The 20,740-nt window shown below is 31.5% G+C and overlaps 5 protein-coding genes across 5 annotated transcripts; all 5 read right to left on the bottom strand.

Annotated features, from left to right (window-relative positions):
• Nucleotides 1-3,506: 3,506 nt before the first annotated feature.
• On the bottom strand, nt 3,507-4,502 carry LOC135954119 (collagenase-like). Its single transcript, XM_065504189.1, has 2 exons — nt 3,971-4,502; nt 3,507-3,902 (listed from the first exon to the last, which is right to left on the bottom strand). Exons 1-2 carry the CDS (start codon nt 4,485-4,487, stop codon nt 3,607-3,609), a joined length of 813 nt encoding a protein of 270 aa, XP_065360261.1. The 5' UTR covers nt 4,488-4,502; the 3' UTR covers nt 3,507-3,606.
• Nucleotides 4,503-6,776: 2,274 nt separating this feature from the next.
• On the bottom strand, nt 6,777-7,705 carry LOC135953920 (serine protease 1-like). Its single transcript, XM_065503954.1, has 2 exons — nt 7,187-7,705; nt 6,777-7,110 (listed from the first exon to the last, which is right to left on the bottom strand). The coding sequence occupies exons 1-2, from the start codon at nt 7,701-7,703 to the stop codon at nt 6,815-6,817; spliced, it is 813 nt and encodes a 270-aa protein (XP_065360026.1). The 5' UTR covers nt 7,704-7,705; the 3' UTR covers nt 6,777-6,814.
• Nucleotides 7,706-9,412: 1,707 nt separating this feature from the next.
• On the bottom strand, nt 9,413-10,313 carry LOC135953921 (collagenase-like). Its single transcript, XM_065503955.1, has 2 exons — nt 9,785-10,313; nt 9,413-9,708 (listed from the first exon to the last, which is right to left on the bottom strand). Exons 1-2 carry the CDS (start codon nt 10,299-10,301, stop codon nt 9,413-9,415), a joined length of 813 nt encoding a protein of 270 aa, XP_065360027.1. The 5' UTR covers nt 10,302-10,313.
• Nucleotides 10,314-13,390: 3,077 nt separating this feature from the next.
• LOC135954211 (serine protease 1-like) lies at nt 13,391-14,404 on the bottom strand. Its single transcript, XM_065504289.1, has 2 exons — nt 13,819-14,404; nt 13,391-13,755 (listed from the first exon to the last, which is right to left on the bottom strand). The coding sequence occupies exons 1-2, from the start codon at nt 14,333-14,335 to the stop codon at nt 13,457-13,459; spliced, it is 816 nt and encodes a 271-aa protein (XP_065360361.1). The 5' UTR covers nt 14,336-14,404; the 3' UTR covers nt 13,391-13,456.
• A 1,983-nt stretch (nt 14,405-16,387) lies between these two features.
• LOC135954501 (collagenase-like) lies at nt 16,388-17,274 on the bottom strand. The gene is made up of 2 exons (XM_065504682.1): nt 16,754-17,274; nt 16,388-16,679 (listed from the first exon to the last, which is right to left on the bottom strand). Exons 1-2 carry the CDS (start codon nt 17,272-17,274, stop codon nt 16,388-16,390), a joined length of 813 nt encoding a protein of 270 aa, XP_065360754.1.
• Nucleotides 17,275-20,740: the final 3,466 nt, after the last annotated feature.

Raw genomic sequence — 20,740 nt, forward strand, 5'->3', positions numbered from 1 at the left:
CGCTCAGAAAAGATTTCTTTCATTGCAGAAAGGTTTTATAATATTTCAGAAAGCCGATTTTCATTTCGCACCAGATTAAGAAATCGTTGCAACCTGACAAAGGCCGGCAATGCAAAAAACTTTTCTGAGCGAAGCTAGTTTTTGATACACCCCAGAGGAGAAACCTTAGCGCCCGGCCAAAGGCCGGCAATACAAAAAAATTTTCTGAGTGAAGCCAGTTTTTGAAATTTATGGGTTCTGCTTTTGCAAAGCAGAACCAAACAAAAATGAAATAACTCCCAAAACGGTGAAATAACTCCTAATTCCCAAAATAAAATGAAATAAAACCCAACAAAAAATGCATTGGGAACTATTGCATTATTAAATAACTCCCAACAAAAAATTATGAAATAACTTCCTATGCGTTAGGAGTTGTTTCATAATGAAATAAGTCCTAAGTTGTATGAAAAATTTGTTGGGTGTTATTTCATCTTTTCGTGGGGAGTTATTTCATTTGGGAGCTATTTCACGGTACCGTATTTCCATGACTCATTTGATATTTTCAGAGAAATTTCGATAGTTAATGTTAGACAAATATAAACATTTTCACATTCCTATAGACTAGAGTAATAAAAACCCAACTTTTCGAAAATCGGGCTTCCGTTTATACGAAAAATTTTATTTTCTAAGAAATCAGTTTCGAATACGAATTTAGCGGATTTCATGTAAAAATATATTCAGGTTTTCTTTATTTTTTATTATATAAAATATAATGATGTAGAAATACCTGGGAAGTGATTTTTTGTTTGTTTTAAACAAACAAACTGCGAAGCGTTTTGCTTGTCTACAGAAACACAGAGACTCTCTGGCAGGAATCAAACCCGCAACCCTTGTAGTGATAGTGGTGCACACTATTGTCTAGTCCCATGGTAGGCGTTCATATTGTTCAGGTTACGATGATTTTCGTCAAACAACCCGAATGTGAACAAAATTGTGTGCTTTTTTTACCCAAAAAAGCACACAAATTAAATGCCTCTTTTTGCCTACCAATGGTCTAGTCTATCGGTACTCTCTGTTGATAAGGTTTGTTTGGTATTGAAAATGGACAATGTCGGTCCATCATTTAACCAGTGTTTTACCCGTAACTCACTATTTTGGAGGTGTTTGGGAGATTTCAAAATAAGATTTTTGTTGTACTCGACAACACCTCCCAGAAAAATAGTAACACTTCCCATCCAAAAAAAATATGTCGTACGGTGTTTTTGCCTTCGTACATACGTCATGTTCATTATTTTCTATGCAAAATGGCGGTATCGTTGTGTGATCAAATGTTCTGAAAACCTTGTTCGAACAAGAACATAACACGCAACAAATTCATGTCCGCACAAGAAGTTGTTCGTTGTGTGAACAAATTTATGACTCGTCAATACGGGGGGTAATGAAACAGTGATTTATTTCACTGTGAACGCCGCGGCGCTCCGTTCTTCAAAATTCACGGGATTGCTCGTATCTAGTTCTCTACCACTTCAACATAAACGTGAACAAATCTTTCGTTATTTTGCCGATGTTCTTGTTTATGTTAAGAAAAAGCAATGTCAAGAGTGGCCGGTTGATAAGATTACTGTTGATATCAGACGAAATTCTAGACAACTAAAAATTACTACAAAACACACGTTTAGACATGTTTGACGATTTGCCTATTTGACGATTTAATTTGTTTAATTTAGACCACTCCATGTTAAAAATAATAATTAGAAATATAGATTATGGCTTTGCAGTCGTACGACCTTACTTAAGATTGCACGATATGTGGCCAAATTAAGTAAAATATAGTTTTTTTCGTACGATGGTCATGCGACAAACCACAATATGTTAAACATACTTAATCGTCAAGTATTTCGCAATATTTGTCTAATGGTGTTTTAATATTTAATTTGTTTGTTTGAGATAAAAGAAATATATTTGAAGTGTTTTGTTTGTTTTCAAATATTTTTGTCTACAAAGCCTAACACGATTAGTTTTCCATGTGGTACCATAAAAATGCAAAATTTCAAACCAGTACCGGCTTTTATCAATTATGTATGCAGAGGTAATTTTAGATAATTATAATTCAGCATAGGAGTCGAAGGCCTCAGTTGCTCATACTCTTTTATTTATCTTGTTATATAATAATATTTATTGTATTATATAATTCTAATAAAATAAAATAAAAAAATTCAGCATAGTCCAATGTAACGGTTTTATTAATATTCAAATCGTATTAAACATTAAAGTATTTAGTATACCTTATTTCATTTGTAGAGTTATAAAATGTAATTAGTTGTAGTAACAGTTCCACTGTTTCCAAGAGTTTCTTCCTTAGGAAAAAGTTCTGCTTGATAAAGAGGGTTGTTCCCGGAGCGTAGATCGTGTCATGAGAATGAGATTAATTAGCCCAGTCCAAATAACTGGTTACACTGACAAATGAAATTCCAGATTACCAACCATATGAATTCACAAAAGATGTGACACCAATAAGGCTTAGTAAAGAGTCCAAAAGAAAGGACCGCCAAAATCTCCTTAGCAGGTGGATTTGCAACACAGTGTTTTGCTGGTAAAAAGTGAGATTCCATTGTTTGCAGCATACTCAACATTACTAATAACGTCCATAGCTTGAATGTTGAACAATGTAAAGTGGTAAAGCATCGTAAATTTGTCATTTCGTTTGTAATTTCTTCATTTTTCATTTGCGACTCTTTAAATTATATTCCGGATAGTTATATATAGTAGAGTCGATACGAAGCGAACAAATAACTTACATACATGATTGTCACATCAATTTATCCGCTATAGTCTTGGTTCGGTTGCTATTTATACTATTGAAAATCGGGACAGAAATTGATGAGATTTATATTTGGATAACAAAGTCATTTAAATAAACAATATGGATATCTAATGATAGACATTTCCAACGATTTCTATAATTCGTACCGACATTGAGTCAAAATCGGGTAAAATATTTTTTAACCCGAACTTAACCGAATGATTTATAACATTCGGCACAGCCGAATATAGCTCTCTTGTTCTAAAACTTGGTTTCTTTTTTATAGCATCGTAAATTTTACTTTCACTACTGATACACAGAGAAGACAGATTCGTTGTGATGACCAGTTCGATTATATTCACAGATTTTTACGGTTCTAGTAAAAGAAAGTCAGTTGAGAAAGAAGAATTACGATTAAAATATCCGAATCTTTGTTACCCCAACTTAAATTTGTCAGCGACAACAGAATAATTTGGTCATTAAGACTATGATTCGATTAGCTACAAATTCGGTTATCACAACAAAAACGGTTTTGTCTGTGTATGTTTTCTTGTAGAGATATAATATCGGAAATATGCATATATTTCTTATCATATAGTTTCTGATAGTACAATTGAATTACATCTTGAAGTGTCTCAAAATCATTCTTAACCTAACGTTATTAATGATGTTAGAAATAAAAAATAATACATGTATCTAGAGTAGGTTCGTACATCATGCTCAGTACATGATAAATTAGTATTTATTCATATTCAAATCATATTTTCATTCTAGGATATTTTAAAATTCATAATTTGTTCAAAATGCAGAGTTTTAAAAGTTAATTAGTAGGATATACCAGTATAATACTGAATCCAGTTCAAGTAACTGGTTACACGGACAAATCCAGATGGATTCCCATTTTGGCAGCCAGAAGAAGGTACAAACGATGTTACACCAATAAGCACATAGTCCAAAACTAATGGACCACCGGAATCACCTTGGCAAGTGGATGTACCGCCAGTTGTCGCAACACAAATTGTATTGGCCGTAACTAGCGAGTTACCATAAAATTGAGCGCACACTTCATTTGTGATAACTAAAAGCTGGGCATAATTCAATGACGATACAACTGCTCCATCTAGAAAGTTAAAAACATATAAAAACATTCATACTATACACTTAGAATACTAAAATCATAAAACTTACTATCAGAGGTACGTCCCCAACCGGAAGCGGTGGCATAACTGCCAACATAGGTTGAGTATGCATTAGAAATAGCTGGTAAGCTAATAGGTTGGATTTCAGCGGTATAGGCAACTTCAGGAATTTTGATTAAAGACAAATCATTGGCAAAAGTGTATTGGTTATATTCAGCATGTTGAATAATGGAGCTAGCGCTAACGGTCAAAGCCACTTTGGCAACAGTACGAACAGTGCTTCCCAAATATACTGTTACAGATTCCACTCCATCAGTGCAATGAGCAGCAGTCAACACCCATGAATTGCCGATTAATGAACCTCCGCACCAAAATGATCCAGATTGACTTCTTAGTGATAAGCCAGCCTGGTAAGGAAATTGACCAGCATAGGCAGCAATTCCATTAGTTATACGACCTTCATTACCATTAACACCTGTTACGTCCTTAAGAGAAACAGGAGTTTCTGGTATAGAAGCTGCCGAAACGCAAGCTAACGCTAATGCAAATACTACAAAGACTTTCATGTTTATAGTAGGTATAATTCCTAACTGACCTATAATTCTAAAACTTCTTTGTTTTTATAGTATCGCAGTTTCAATTTTAAATGCTGCTATTGGTTTTACTTTGTGTTTTTCGACATTTATGTCGAGATATAATATCGGAAATCTATATTTAATGGTTATCATATAGTTTCTGATAATACTATCAGAATGCCTCTTGAAGTGTTTCAAAGTCAATATTTTTAGTGAACACTACTTTACAAATAACTGATAATGTTAATATAAAATGTTATATAATGTTATAATAAAATGATAAATTCATTAAATTCCGATGTTATTATTAAAATTTTATGAATTTTTAATTATTCTGTGCTACAAAATAAAAAAAAATTATACTAGAATTTGCAGTCCATGCAGAATTTATGATGTATGTATTATCATAAATTCGTGTTTGGAATATTATAAATATTAGGATCGCCTGGTGGCCAAAATTCGACCACTTTTAAAACTCTTTTTACCACTTTGATGGAAAGAATTTTGAAATATTTTTTATATTGTGCATATCTAGAGAAGTAATCCTTTTAAACCATATATGTTTCATCAATATTGGTGGACAGTAACATACTTAAAAGTGTACCAAAAGAAAACGTGTGGCCTATTTATATATAAGATGTACGCACTTAAAAAATTCTAACACAGGATTTGGCATTGGTGCAAATTATTTTTGACTTCTGGTTGAAACAGGCGCGGATCCAGAGGGGGTGAAATACGAATTCCCCCCCCCAAAACCGAAAAGTTTTCATATAAAAAAAGAAAAATGAAGAACAAATTTTATCTATATCTGGATTAATATACACAATAGGGATATCCAATGATATATATTTCAAAGACGTATATAACGCCATAGTAATTCGGACCATAGATGGGGGTAGTGCACTAATTCTGCAGTTTGCACTAATACTTAGTGATAGTGCAAAATTAGTGCAATCATTTTGTTCATATTTAGTGCTGAGTTGAAAATTAGCAGCCTCACTAAACATTAGTGATAGTGAGTTAAAAAATTTTGCACTCAAAATTAAATTAGTTGATTTAAAAAAATGCAATCATCAGTTTATTGGAATTTTTTTGTAAGCACTAAGTGCATAGTATGAATTATCACTAAAGCTGATAAAAAAATAGTGCAAACTAAATTTTTTGCAATTTTAGTGAGTAATAGTGCACTGCTGATTTCAATCAACATTTAGTGCACTACCCCCAACTATGATTCGGACCAATCATGGGTCAAAACCCGGAAAAGTATTTTTTAACACGAGCTTTTTCACCAACAAAATTTTTCAATAAAATTTGTTCTCACTAAAAATTTTTTTTCTTTGCTTTTTTTAATTGTCAAAATTGCCGATGATACAATTTTTGGTGAGAAATTTGGGCTGTAAGCATTTTTGGACCACACTTCTTCAAAAATGAGGCTGGTCAAGTAGTGACTGCTACTGGTGTTCGATATTGCGCCATGATACTTGTGGAGACACTTTGTTTTACATTATTTTATTTAATCGATGTTGTTTTTTAATTTATTTTAAAATTTGAAAATAAATAAAATTAATTTAGTTTTGTTATAAAATTCAAGAAAATATAACACGCATTTATTTTCCAAAACTGGTGACCCCGACAATAGCTGAACATGCAAAATGATAGACCAGTAACTCGAAGTGTTGCAAGAGCTCAAGCATCTCGTGCAGAAAATGAGAATAATGTTGACGAAAATGAAGAATTTATGGAAGCACCTCAATACGTCAATTTCGAAAATCCTTCAAGGAGTTTATTCGTTTGGATTCGTTTTTTAACTTCACTAACGGTAGCGAACAATTCAGCATTACTATTATTCATTTGGATGAGCGTCTGCATGATGAAGCTTTTGATATTATAACCAATCCACCATCGAATAATAAATTTATCACTCTAACCCCCATTAACACGAAGTCTGGTTATGCCTTAACTAATAGTTATACAGTCGGTTAAAATTATTTTTGTATGAAAACTGTCAGTATAACTATTAGTTAAAACATGGGGGTAAAAGAAGTGATTTTTAATAAATTTTCTACCTCATAAATATCACGTTTAGAGCAATTATTTATTTTATTATTTCTGAATTAGTTGGATGATATTGTTTTGGACGACCAGAGGTTTCAGCTCACTCCATCTTGAGTTTATTTTATACACATTTTATATGCAGTGTCTTAGTAGATGTTAATGCTAACTTTGGTTTATTTTTTTTCATTGTACATTTATTTCTGAAATATTTCTAAAATCCTTAATTTTATAAAATGTTAAGTTTTAAAATCTAATTAGAGTAATTAGTAGGATATGTCGGTGTATAACTTAATCCATTCCAAGTAATTAGTTACACGGACAAATCCAGCTGGATCCCCAGATTGACATCCAGAAAAGGCAACGAAAGATGCTACACCAATTAGTGTAGAGTTCAAAACCAAAGGACCGCCAGAATCACCTTTGCAAGTTGAAGCGCCGCCAGTTGTCGCCACACAAAGTGTATTGCTAGTAACAATCGAGCTGGGATAATATTGAGCACACACATCATTAGTAATAACTGGAAGATTAACATAATTCAAGGACAATACATTTTCTCCATCTATAAAGTTAAAAATGCATTGAAACATATTTTAGGATATACAAATAGAATCACAAAAAAACCTAATAATACTTACCATCATGTGTACGTCCCCAACCGGATGCGGTGGCATAACTACCAGCATAGGTTGAATATGAGTTAGAAATAGCTGGTAAGCTAATAGCTTGAATTTCAGATGTATAGGTAACTTCAGGAATTCTGATTAAAGAGATATCATTAGCAGAATTGTTGGGGTTATAGCCTTTATGTTGAATAATGGCGCTAGAGCTAACAGTGTGAGTCACTTTGGCAATAGTGCGAACAGTGCTTCCCAAATATACTGTTATAGAGTCGACTCCATCAGTACAATGGGCAGCAGTCAACACCCATGAATTGCCAATTAAAGAACCACCGCACCAAAATGATTTTGTTTGTCGTTTTAGTGATAAACCAGCCTGGTAAGGAAATTGACCGATACGAGCGACATTTCCATTACTGATACGACCTTCTATAGCATTAACATCTGGTACGTCTTCCAGAAGAGCAGGTATCTCGGGTATAGAAGCAGTCGAAACGCAAGCCAAAGCTAATGCAAACACTACAAAGACTTTCATGGTTATAGTAACTATAATTGCTAACTGACCTATAATTCAAAAACTTCTTTGATTTTATAGTATCGCAATTTCAACTTGCACTAACTGCAATTGTTATGTTAAGCAATTTGGTTATATTTCCGCATGTATTTATGTCGAGATATAAAGTCGAAAATCTATATTAATAGCTTATCATATTTTTAGTTTCAGATAATGCAATGCCCCTTGAAGTGTTTAAAAGTCAATCTTATTTATGTTATTAGTTTCTACAACTTTATAAATGATTGATAACATTAAAAATAAATTCCGATTTTATTATTGAAATTTTATGCACTTTGTGCTACTAAATAAATAACAAAAATAATACGGTTACCAAGTGACTTATTGAAGGTTATAGATCATACTTTTACTTTTATTTGCATTTTATTAAGATATCGCCCAGTCCAAAAAATGTTGGCAAATAAATTTAAAAATACTAAGGATTGTTTTTGGGAATACATTGGAGATTTTATAACAACATATCGAAACCCAGTCAAAACCTACTTTATTCATAAAACTCATCAGGAAAATACATACAGTAGCCCAATAAAGTCTACATACAGGAATTCAATTTAAATTTCTTTCGTTGAAAGCTGTATTTGTAAGTTAAAAGTAGTGAAATATATTTGTTAAAAAATAAATTCACACTAAAAAAAATTAAAACAACATGACTTAAGTCGGGTTTAGCAACATTTCCTATCACTTCCAAAATTTCACCGTTATTAAATTTTTTGATTCTGAGTCAAATAACGAAAATTTTTTTTGGTTTTTTTTGGCTTTAATGTTCAAAATATTATGAGACTTAAAAAGTGGGCGTGGCCGAGAATAAATTTTTCGTTATTTTACTCAGAATCAATAACTCTAATAACGGTGAACTTTTGGGCGTTATTTGAATTTTTTTTGCTAAAATCGACATAAGACATTTATTATTATATATCTCATAAAAAAAACTAAAAAAACTGCTTTAAATTAAAGTAACATAATAATTTTTCCTGTATGTAGACTTTCTTGGGCTACTGTATATAATGTTTCGCCATATTTCCATGAGAAATAATTTTTTGTTTTTTATATCTCTGGCTAGTACAATATAACGTACAACATGCAATTACATCATTAAAAGATATAGAGACAAAGGCCCAAACAATAAGAATAAGACTTTTCACGAATACTCAGGACAGGTTATTGACAACTGTAACAAGTATCCCAGCGGTAAAAATCACAAGGCCTTCTTGATGGCCAACTAGACCTTCTTTTAGACCCATTGCATATTCGAGCCATCCTTACTTTAAAAGCTGCTTTCACTTCTATAAGATCCGGTACTCATTGTAATATGCCTTTTTAGTAAGATTTTTTTGATATTTCGTGTTCTTAACAACAGAGACTAAACTATCCAGAACCCAAATTCGAACACAATAAAAAGGAAACAATTAAAAACATTTCTTTTTGGAAAAATAAAGTTTTTTCTAATTGTTCTTCAATATTCTAAAATATTCTTCAATATTTTAGCTCTGGGAAAAGTTTGAAAATACAGTACATTCACACTTTTCTAATAATATAGTAAAGATTTCGCCACAAGCGAATATAATATTCATATTCAAATCATATGTTTAAGTTTAAAAAATTTGGTAATTTTATTCTAGGATACTTTTATATTTTAGAAATTGTATAGTTTTAAAGTTTAATTAACTTAATTAGTAGTATATGCCAGTGATAGCCTGGATCCAGTCCAAGTAACTGGTTACACGCACAAATCCAGCTGGAATGTCTAATTGGCAGCCAGCTAAAGAACCAAACGATGTTACACCAATAAGTTGAGAGTCCAAAACTAATGGGCCGCCAGAATCACCTTGGCAAGTGGACGTAGCATCAGTCGTTGCAACACAAAGTGTACCGCCGGTAACAAGCGAGTTGCCATAATATTGAGAGCACACATCATTAGCAACAACAAGAAGATAAGCATAATTCAATGTTGTTGAAACTCCACTATCTACAAAGTTAAACAAAAAGAAAAAAAAAACATATTTAAGGATATAAAAATACAATCACCTACAAATAATACTTACAATCATGGGTTTTTCCCCAACCTGATGCGGTGGCATAATTACCCTCATAGGTTGAATATTCGTGAGAAATAGCTGGTAAGCTAATTGGTTGAATTTCAGCGCTATAGGTAACTTCAGGAATTCTGATCAAAGACAGATCATTAGCAAAAGTGTAGGGGTTATATTCAGAATGTTGAATAATGGATCTAGAGCTAACAGTGTGAGCCACTTTGGCAACAGAGCGAACAGTGCTTCCCAAATAAACGGTTACAGAGTACACACCGTTAGTACAATGAGCAGCAGTCAACACCCATCCATTGCCGATTAAAGAACCACCACACCAACTTGATCCACGTGGTGATGTTAGCGATAAGCCAACTTGGTAAGGAAATTGACCGGGATAAGCTTCATGTCCATTGGTTATACGACCTTCAATAACTGTAGCTTTGTTTAAGTCCTTAAGAGAAACTGGAGTTTCGGGTATAGAAGCTGCTGAAACGCAAGCTAACGCTAATGCAAGCACTACAAAGACCTTCATGATTATGGTACCTTTAATTCTTAACTGATATATAATTATAAAATGTCTGTGTTTTTATACTATCACAATTTCAATTTTCACAGGTGGTATTGGTAATTTATGTTATTTTGTTTTCATGTGACATGTGGTTTATGTGGAGATATAATATCGGAAAACTACTTTTAGTCCTTATCAAATTGTTTCTGATAATAAATACATACAATCTTTATACCTCTTGAAATGTTCAAAATCAATCTTAAGTTTATTGTTATTAGTGAATAATAGTTTATAAATAACAGAGATAATGTTAATAAGTAAATGAGAATTTATGAATTTATAATTACACTCTGCTTCAAAGTGAAATAATGTATTCGACCCTTCATTTTCATTGCTGAAGATTGCAAAAGGAGCATTAATAAATGTAGAAATCATGTATTTTTTTACACTAAAATATGGTAAAAACTTGAAAAAATTCAATTTAATAGAAAATTCGAAATGTCCCGAACTACACCATTTCCATTTGTATTTCAGAATTTTATAATTGTATTTCAGACATATCCAATTCAATTTCCAATATGTTTCAAAATTTTTTAATTGTATTTCAGAAATTTGAGAAATATACATTTTTGTATTTTAGAATTTTCTATTTGTATTTCAGAAATTTACATTTGTATTGCTTTTTGAAATACAATTAGAAACTTCTTAAATACAATTGAAAATGGTGTAGGGACTCACCACTAGTTACATAAATAGCCGCGTGATTAGTTATTATCGATGCATGGGATTCACATATCGGTTACATAGAGTCAGTTACATTACTAGCTGGTTACTGGATTAGCTACATATCTATGTACAGTGCACTCACAATAATGTGAACACTCTAATATATGAACACTCAAAATATGAACACTTTTTTACTTCCATTGGCTTTAAAATATGAACAGCTTGTTTTTGTTTTTTAAAGGATTTTATCTATATACACAGAGTTGAAATCTAAATCCCTAGTTAGTGCACACATTCAGCTGGAATTCCATATTCATTTTTTAAATATAAATTTAACGTGAAACTTTTATTTTTATGGAAAAAATGTTTGTAGATGGGAATTAGGAGCCATTCGCAAATATGAACAATCTTGCAAAAGTGAACTGGCCTGGTTTTAATAAGTTCATATTATAGAGAGGGCACTTTCTTTTTGACCTCAAATTGTCAGTATAAAAGACACTTTTCCTAGACAGTGTAATAATCGATTGCTACAGCACATTCAAATAATCAGTACCAAATAGTCTACGAATAAAATTTTATATTTTTGTTTGATTATTCGAGTTAATAACAATGATAATTTATTAATATATAAACTATAAGTAATGTTAGTAAAAACAAATAAGAGAGCTATATTCGGCTGTGCCGAATCTTATATACCCTTCACCAAATTATACTTCAAAATACAAATTTTAAATATTTTTAGGTAAACAATTAATTTTTTTTTCCAAAATTGTTTTTTTCATTTTTTTTTAAAAAAAATTTCGAATTGTTATTTTAAAATTTTTTAAATTAAAATTTTTTTTTTTAAATTTTAAAATTTTTTTTGGTGAAAAAAATAATTCGGGTTTAAAAATATTTTTTCCGATTTTGACCCATTATAGGTCCAACTTACTATGGTCTTATATACGTTTTTGCATAGGTATTTGAAATATCTATCATTAGTTATTCATATTGTCTATAATATAGACTCTATATTAATGACTTAGGTCAAAAATAGTTCAAAAATCGAGGTTGTCCAGGTTTTTTCCTCATATCTCAGCCATTTGTGGACCGATTTTACTGATTTAAAATAGGAAACTTCTCGAAAGCATGTCTGACAGAATTATTGAAGATTTGGATCCCGAAGATATCTGGGGTCTTCAGAAAATTGATTTCAACAGACAGACGAACATGGCTTAATCGACTCCGCTATGTATAAGGATCTAGAAGATATATACTTTATAGGGTCGGAAAATTATATTGTGGAAATTACAAACGGAATGACAAACTTATATATACCCTTCTCACGAAGGTGAAGGGTATACAAATTGTGTCGTATGATTGATCGACTCTAGATTACTTGGCGCAAGTAAAAGTAATTATACCATAAAATAATGTTTAAAGTAACTTTTCAGGGACAGTAATATGTAAATTGACTAGTCCTTGAATAATTAGACTTTTGAAATGACTGCAGATTGATCTAACAAGTACAGTAAATTAAAAATACACCCAGCATTTAATACATCATAGTGAGTTAAATGGCTTATCCCTAAACTGGAATGAGAAAAAAATGAACATATTACATTTCAGATTACTTATAGACACTAAAGTGACAATTGACAGCACGCTAGATTACCTGGGATGGTAACCAATTGTCTTATCTCTGCACTAGGAAGAGCACATACATGTCAAATCACCCAAAATACATAAATTTGAGTCATCTAAGTGATCAGACGTTAGTGAAAATTACTGACTATACATTGACTACATATAGAACTGCTGAATTGTTTTTTTTTTTTAAAGTAGTTATTATTTAAAAAAATTGATATTTCGATCGTTCAACTTGTTGTTTTATTCAACCAGTCTTTAAATGATCGTACGACAATACCAAAATGCATTTGATTATTTCACAAATACTTAGTACAAGTAACACATCACAAGTCCTTGACTTTGAAGGCTTTCTTGAAGGCCTATTTTATTTAATTCACATTCTCTAGCGCCTTTCTTGGAAAGCCTCGGCTTTACCTTCTAAAAGATCATTGCCTCTCTTTTTGACTTTCCTATTCTTAGCAACATTACACAAAATTTCTAAGGACTTTATTTAGTAATAGTAACAGGGTTTATTTTATAAAACTTTCACAAACCCCTTTTTTATTAATTCTTATATGGCTCCAATAATAGCACCCAATTTAGGCCTTTTAGATGAAGCTAGTGTGGATGGCTTCGATGAATATTGCTCAAAACTAAAAACTTTCGTCACTTGCAACTCTACTGGCAATTTGATATTTCAAAGACTTTCGGCACGGTTAATATAATATTCATATAAAAATCATTATTTATATTATTACATCATGTATTTATATTTTATTCTAGAATATTTTAAAATCCATAATTTTACAAATTGTATACTTAGTTTTAAATCTTAATTGGTTTAATTAGTAGGATATGCCGGTGTAGAACCTGATCCATTCCAAGTAACTTGTAACACGGATAAATCCAGATGGACGTCCTGATTGGCAACCAGTTACAGCAACAAAAGATGTTACACCAACAAGTGTAGAGTCCACAGCTAATGGACCGCCAGAATCACCACTGCAAGTGGAAGTACCGCCAGTCGTTGCAACACAAATTGTTTTGTCAGTAACAAGCGAATTACCAAAATATTGAGCGCACACATCATTAGCAATTACAAGAAGATGAGCATAATTCAATATATCTGCAACAGCTACACTAGCTACAAAGTTAAAAAAATATATATTTTAGAAAATATAAAAAAAACATTAAAAATAATACTTACAATCATGGGTTTTTCCCCAACCGGATGCGACTGCATATTGATTAACATATGTTGAATATTCGTGAGAAATAGCTGGCAAACTAATAGGTTGAATTTCATCAGTATATGTAACTTCAGGAATTCTGATCAAAGCGATATCATTAGCAAGAGTGTAAGGGTTGTATTCAGAATGTTGAATAATGTTGCTATAGCTAACAGTGTGAACAACTTGGGCAACAGTGCGAACAGTGCTTCCCAAATAAACGGTTATAGAATCCGCTCCATCAGTGCAATGAGCAGCAGTCAATACCCATTCACTGCCAATTAAAGAACCACCACACCAAACTGTTCCACGTGCTGATGTTAGCAATAAGCCAACTTGATAAGGAAATAGACCGGGATAAGCTTCATATCCATTGGTGATACGACCTTCAATAACTTTAGCGCTGTTTATGTCCTTAAGAGAAACTGGAGTTTCGGGTATAGAAGCAGCTGAAACGCAAGCTAACGCTAATGCAAGCACTACAAAGACCTTCATGATTATAGTACCTTTAATTGTTAACTGACCTATAATTATAAAATTTCTGTGTTTTTATACTATCGCAATTTCAATTTTCACTGCTGCTTTTGGTAATTTATGTAACTTTGTTTTCTTTTGATATGTATTTATGTCGAGATAAATATCGGAAAACTACCTTTAATCCTTATCAAATAGTTACTGATAGTGCGTACAATCTAAATATATCTTGAAGTGTTCCAAAATCAATCTTAAGTTTTTTGTTATTAGTGTGTAATAATTTAAAAGCAACAGATAACGTTAATAAGTTAATGAGAAATTTATGAATTTATAATTACACCGTGCTACAAAATGAAATAATGTATTCACTCAACAAATTACCTAGTGCAGGTTGCAGGCTTTCGTTGTTATAATACCTATAATTGCTAACTGTCCTATAATTCTCAAAACTTCTTAGTTTTTATAGTATCGCAAATTCAATTGCACTACTGCAATTGTTATGCAACTTGATTTTATTTCCGCATGTATTTATGTCGAGATATAATATCGAAAATCTATATTTAATGCTTATCACATACATATTCAGTTTCAGATAATGCAATGCCCCTTGAAGTGTTTAAAAGTCAATCTAAATAATGTATAATATTATTAGAAAATACTATTTATAAATGATTGATAACGTTAATTATAAAATGAGAAATAAATTCCTAATTTCGATTTTATTATTGAAATTTTATGCACTTTGTGCTTTTAAATAAAAAATAATACGCTTACCAAGTGACTTATTGAAGGTTATAGACCATACTTTTACTTTTATTTGATTTTTATTTAAATACCGGCCTAGATTTTAAAACATTTTAGTAAAGTAATTTTAAAATAATAAGTATAGTTTTTTGGGGATACTTTGGCGATTTTATAATAAAATTTTAAACTTTAAAGGAACACTCTCTAGACCCCAGTCCAGCTATAGACCCATGCAATAAATACAATTCAATCCAAAAACAGCTGCCATATTATTGTGAAATATGATAATATAGCTGTAGAAAGAAAAAATAATATTTTTTATAAATAAAAACGGGAAATTGTTAGGGAAATGTTAAAAACGTAATTATTATATAAATTTGTTGTTATTTTTAACTTTTATTTTAAATTTTAGTTTTAAAACTTATGTATGTATCAAAAAGTACTGAATAATGTACAATTATGAAATCCAGAAACAAGACCGGGAAACAATTTCCAACTTTTTGTATGAAAAACACTCAAAAAAAATTTCAAACATTTTAATATTTTTATTTTAAAGCCTCCTAGATTTTATTTGAAAACAAAAATATTAAAAAAAGGCTCAAAAAGTCGATCGTACGTATACTTTAGTAACTGTGTGTATTTAAATTCTTATTCAGAAACACGACCGGAAAACAATTATCAAGAAAAAAGTTTCAACACAAATAGTATGATTTGATTTCATTGAATTGAATTCAATTCATAAAATTTATAATTAATTTATTTCTTTCTTAATTATATCCCTAGCTCTCATTAGAGCTAGAATTTATTCCATTTCTTTCTTAATTATACCCCTCACCATGAATGGCATGGGTATACATAAGTTTGTCATTATGTTTGTAATTTCTACATTCTTTTTTGGATCGTTATAGATAGCTGAGTCGATATATGTATGTAGCCATGTCGTCGATCATCTGTATGTTGAAATCAACTTTTCGTAGCCCCCAAATAACTTACTTACATGATTCATACAACAATATAGACCCGGTTCGGTTGCTATTTAAATTCGAGAAAATCGGCCCACAAATGCAATGGCATATATGTATAAGATCATAGTAAATTGGACATACAATGGGTCAAAATCGAAAAAGTAAAATATAATTGAAACCCGCTTTGTTAGCTCAGGGAAAAGTTTGAAAATACAGTATATTCACACTTTTCTAATAATACAATAAAGATTTCGCCACAGCATTGTAAGATAATATTCAAATCATATGTTTAACTTTAAGAAATTTAGTATTTTTATTCTAGGATACTTTTATATTTATAATTTTACAAGTTTAATTAAATTAATTAGTAGTATATGCCAGTGATAGCCTGGATCCAGTCCAAGTAGCTGGTTACACGGACAAATCCAGCTGGAATATCTAATTGGCAACCAGCTAAAGAACCAAATGATGTTACACCAATAAGTTGAGAGTCCAAAACTAATGGGCCGCCAGAATCACCTTGGCAAGTGGACGTAGCATCAGTCGTTGCAACACAAAGTGTACCGCCGGTAACAAGCGAGTTGCCATAATATTGAGAGCACACATCATTAGCAACAACAAGAAGATAAGCATAATTCAATGTTGTTGAAACTCCACTATCTACAAAGTTAAACAAAAAGAAAAAAAACATATTTAAGGATATAAAAATACAATCACCTAAAAATAATACTTACAATCATGTGTTTTTCCCCAACCTGATGCGGTGGCATAATTACCCTCATAGGTTGAATATTCGTGAGAAATAGCTGGTAAGCTAATAGGTTGAATTTCAGCGCTATAGGTAACTTCAGGAATTCTGATCAAAGACAGATCATTAGCAAAAGTGTAGGGGTTATATTCAGAATGTTGAATAATGGATCTAGAGCTAACAGTGTGAGCCACTTTGGCAACAGAGCGAACAGTGCTTCCCAAATAAACGGTTACAGAGTACACACCGTTAGTACAATGAGCAGCAGTCAACACCCATCCATTGCCGATTAAAGAACCACCACACCAACTTGATCCACGTGGCGATGTTAGCGATAAGCCAACTTGGTAAGGAAATTGACCGGGATAAGCTTCATGTCCATTGGTGATACGACCTTCAATAACTGTAGCTTTGTTTACGTCCTTAAGAGAAACAGGAGTTTCGGGTATAGAAGCGGCCGAAACGCAAGCTAACGCTAATGCAAGCACTACAAAGACCTTCATGATTATAGTACCTTTAATTCTTAACTGACCTATAATTTTAAAATGTCTGAGTTTTTATACTGTCGCAATTTCAACTTTCACAGGTGCTATTGGTAATTTATGTAACTTTGTTTTCATGTGACATGTGGTTTATGTGGAGATATAATATCGGAAAACTACTTTTAGTCCTTATCAAATTGTTTCTGATATGTATATGTATTATCAGTCTTTATACCTCTTGAAGTGTTCAAAATCAATCTTAAATTTATTGTTATTTGTGAATAATAGTTTATAAACAACAGAGATAATGTTAATAAGTAAATGAGAATTTATGAATTTATAATTACACTCTGCTACAAAATGAAATAATGTATTTACGCAATAAATATATATTAGTATATTTTTAAAATAAGGGTTTATTTTTAAAGATTGTTTGTAGTAGATCATTTGTATGCAAAGTAGTCAATGCATGGGATTCACATATGGGTTACATAGAGTCAGTTACATTTCTTGCTACCTACCTGGTTATATACAGTATTGGCCATAACTAAAGCACCCCCTCAATGGATTTTTTCAAATCATAATTTTTTTGATAAAAACGACTTTTTTGGGATGTATTTTGTATATATTTTATTAACTAATATTGTTAATGTTCATTTAATATTCATTTAGTAAAAGATAATTTTATTAAAAATTAATTTAAAATAATAAATCATATAAAAACTCAAAATGCAACGGACAAAACAAAAGCACCCTCTTATAAGATGTTTAAAAATTTGACTGGGTACTGCATATTTGCAATGTGAATTATCGGGAATCACAATGAATGGACTTAAAAATTCCAAAAGATAAAAATATAGGAAGACATAGTGTGCAAAATTTAAGTTTTATACAGTTTATTGTGAAAAAAACAATGACAAGGAACAAGTACTCCAGTAAATTTAAAATTAAAGTTATTGAAGACTGGAAGACAGGGTTATCACTACATGAATTTAGTAAAAAATATTCAATTAACAGATCAGTTATTTCCAGACTCGTTTCAAAATTTTTTAAGACTGGTCGAAAATCTCCGGTGCATTCTAGAGGTCGTTCGCGAAAAAACACGATATTATGATTCCTTGATCAAAAGAGCAATACAAAAAGATCCTACAGTATCAGCTATTCAAGTAGGAACAAGTTTAAGATTATGCGTTAGTGAAAGAACAAACCCTAGAAGAGTAGTAGAAGCCCGATTATTCAGCTGACGACCAGCAAAAAAACATTTCTATCAGCTAAGAACAAGAAAGCTAGACTGAAATTTGCCAAAGCCCACATCGACTGGAGTGTCCAAAAATTAAAGACAGTACTGTTCCCTGCCGAATCCAAATACAACTTAAAAAGTTCCGCTGGAATAAGGCGTGTACGCAGACCAAAAGGAGGAAGACTGAATCCTAAGTATTGCAAAGGAACAATTAAACATGGAGGAGGCAATGTAATGGTCTGGGGTTGCTTTTCTGGTCAAGGATTTGGGCCAAATCATAAAATTTATGGGATTATGGATCGGTTCATGTACCGTGATGTATTGAAAGCTGTAATATTGCCTTATGCCAGTGAAGAGATACCAATTATAGGGAGCTTCCAACAGGATAACGATCCTAAGCACCCCTCCAAAGGTTGTAAGACTTGGCTACACAGCAATAAGATTCAAGTTCTTCATTGGCCTGGTCAATCTCCCGATCTCAATCCTATTGAGAACTTGTGGCTCATTGTTAATACGAAAATAAATCGTGAAAATTGTTGAAATAAGGATCGGAAATTTTCACGATTTATTTCATGCCGTTAAAATAGCTTGGGAAGTAATATCGAAAAACGCCATAAAAACATATTATCTTCTATGCCAAGAGATGTTCTTGTGCCATCCAAAACAAAGGATTTGCAACAAAAAATTGGGTGTTTTAGTTTTGTCCGTTTAATTTTCTACCTTAAAATATTTTTTGATTTTAAGTTACCTCTTATAGAAAGGTTAACTTTGAAAGTATTTTTTTTATCAATACTAAACATATTAAAAATGAAAATAATACATAATAGATATTTAAAACTTTGATTTTATACAAAAAATAGCATATGAAAAAAATTCATTGAGGGGGTGCTTTAGTTTTGGCCAATACTGTACATATATTTTAATTCATTTATTTATTTCAAAAACTCCTACTTAGTACAATTCAAAACAAATATGATCTTACAAAACACTTCTTCTAAGAGTAAACAACCTCAAACTAATTTGTGCTAAAAACAAATAAGAATGTATAGTCGGTCATGCCGGACCCTATGATACCCTACAAAGTAATTAAAGTAATTTTCGGAAGTGGCCCTTATATGGGAGCTATGACTAATTATAGAGCTATTTGTACAACATTTTATTTAAATACCAACGTTTTTAAGAGATTTATACTAGTTTAAATGATTTTCGGAAGTGGGTCTTATATGGAATCTATGACTAATTATGGACCGTCACAAAATTTGTTGGTGCGAGTTCGGCTTATATAAGACCTATTTGTGCTGAATTTGGTTTGGTTATCAATATATATATTCGTATAATAGACCGATTCTGACCAAATTCAATATGCTTTGTCCTTGGGGCAATACAAAAACTTGTAACAATTTAATCGACTCAGACAGTGATCCTGGGCATATTGGTATACTTTAAGATGGATGTTGTGACAATATTTTTGCTAGTTAAAAACATCAGCACTAACCCAATATACCATATATACTATGGTAGTGTAGTCACTGCAACTTCTCTTTTTGACTTTCGTATTCTCTTTCAAATTCAAGAAGAAAAAATTAAATTTGTTTATTTTTAATTACGCAAAATTTTTTATATTTCAGTCACAAGTATAATAAAACATAAATTTCTAAGGACTAAGGATTTAATAATAGTAACATGGTTTATTTTATAAAACTTTCACAAACCACTTTTTTTATTAATTACACTGTACAACACAATAAAAATTACAAGGTCCGACCAATAAATTTTGATAGAGGAGACAAAAAAAAAGATACGAGTATCATCGTTTTGAAAGTTTACATGTGAATTTCATTTGAGGGGGTTAAAGTTTCCCAACTGCTCTTTTTTGAAAGAATTACAAAAAAGACCCATACCTTGAGGATTTAGAGGATTAAGATATTCTACAAAAATGTTCTTCGTTATATTTTACATAAATTTGCTGAACATATTTTATACACATGGTTTCTTATACCGATTAACAATAAGAATGTGCCAGAGTTGAGAAACTTTAACCTCCCCTCAAATGAAAATCAGACGTAAACTTTCAAAACGCCGATACACGTGTCTTTTTTTGTCTCTTCTATCAAAATTTATCGGTCCGACCGATAAATTTTGTAATTTTGGAAAAAATTTGATTTTTTTGTATAGTGTTTAATATGGCTCCAATAATACCATCAAATTTAGTTAGGCCTTCTAGTAGAAGCGAGAGGCTTCGATCCC

Source organism: Calliphora vicina, chromosome 3, assembly GCF_958450345.1.
Source record: "Calliphora vicina chromosome 3, idCalVici1.1, whole genome shotgun sequence".
In the NCBI taxonomy this organism is placed as follows: Eukaryota; Metazoa; Arthropoda; class Insecta; order Diptera; family Calliphoridae; genus Calliphora; species Calliphora vicina.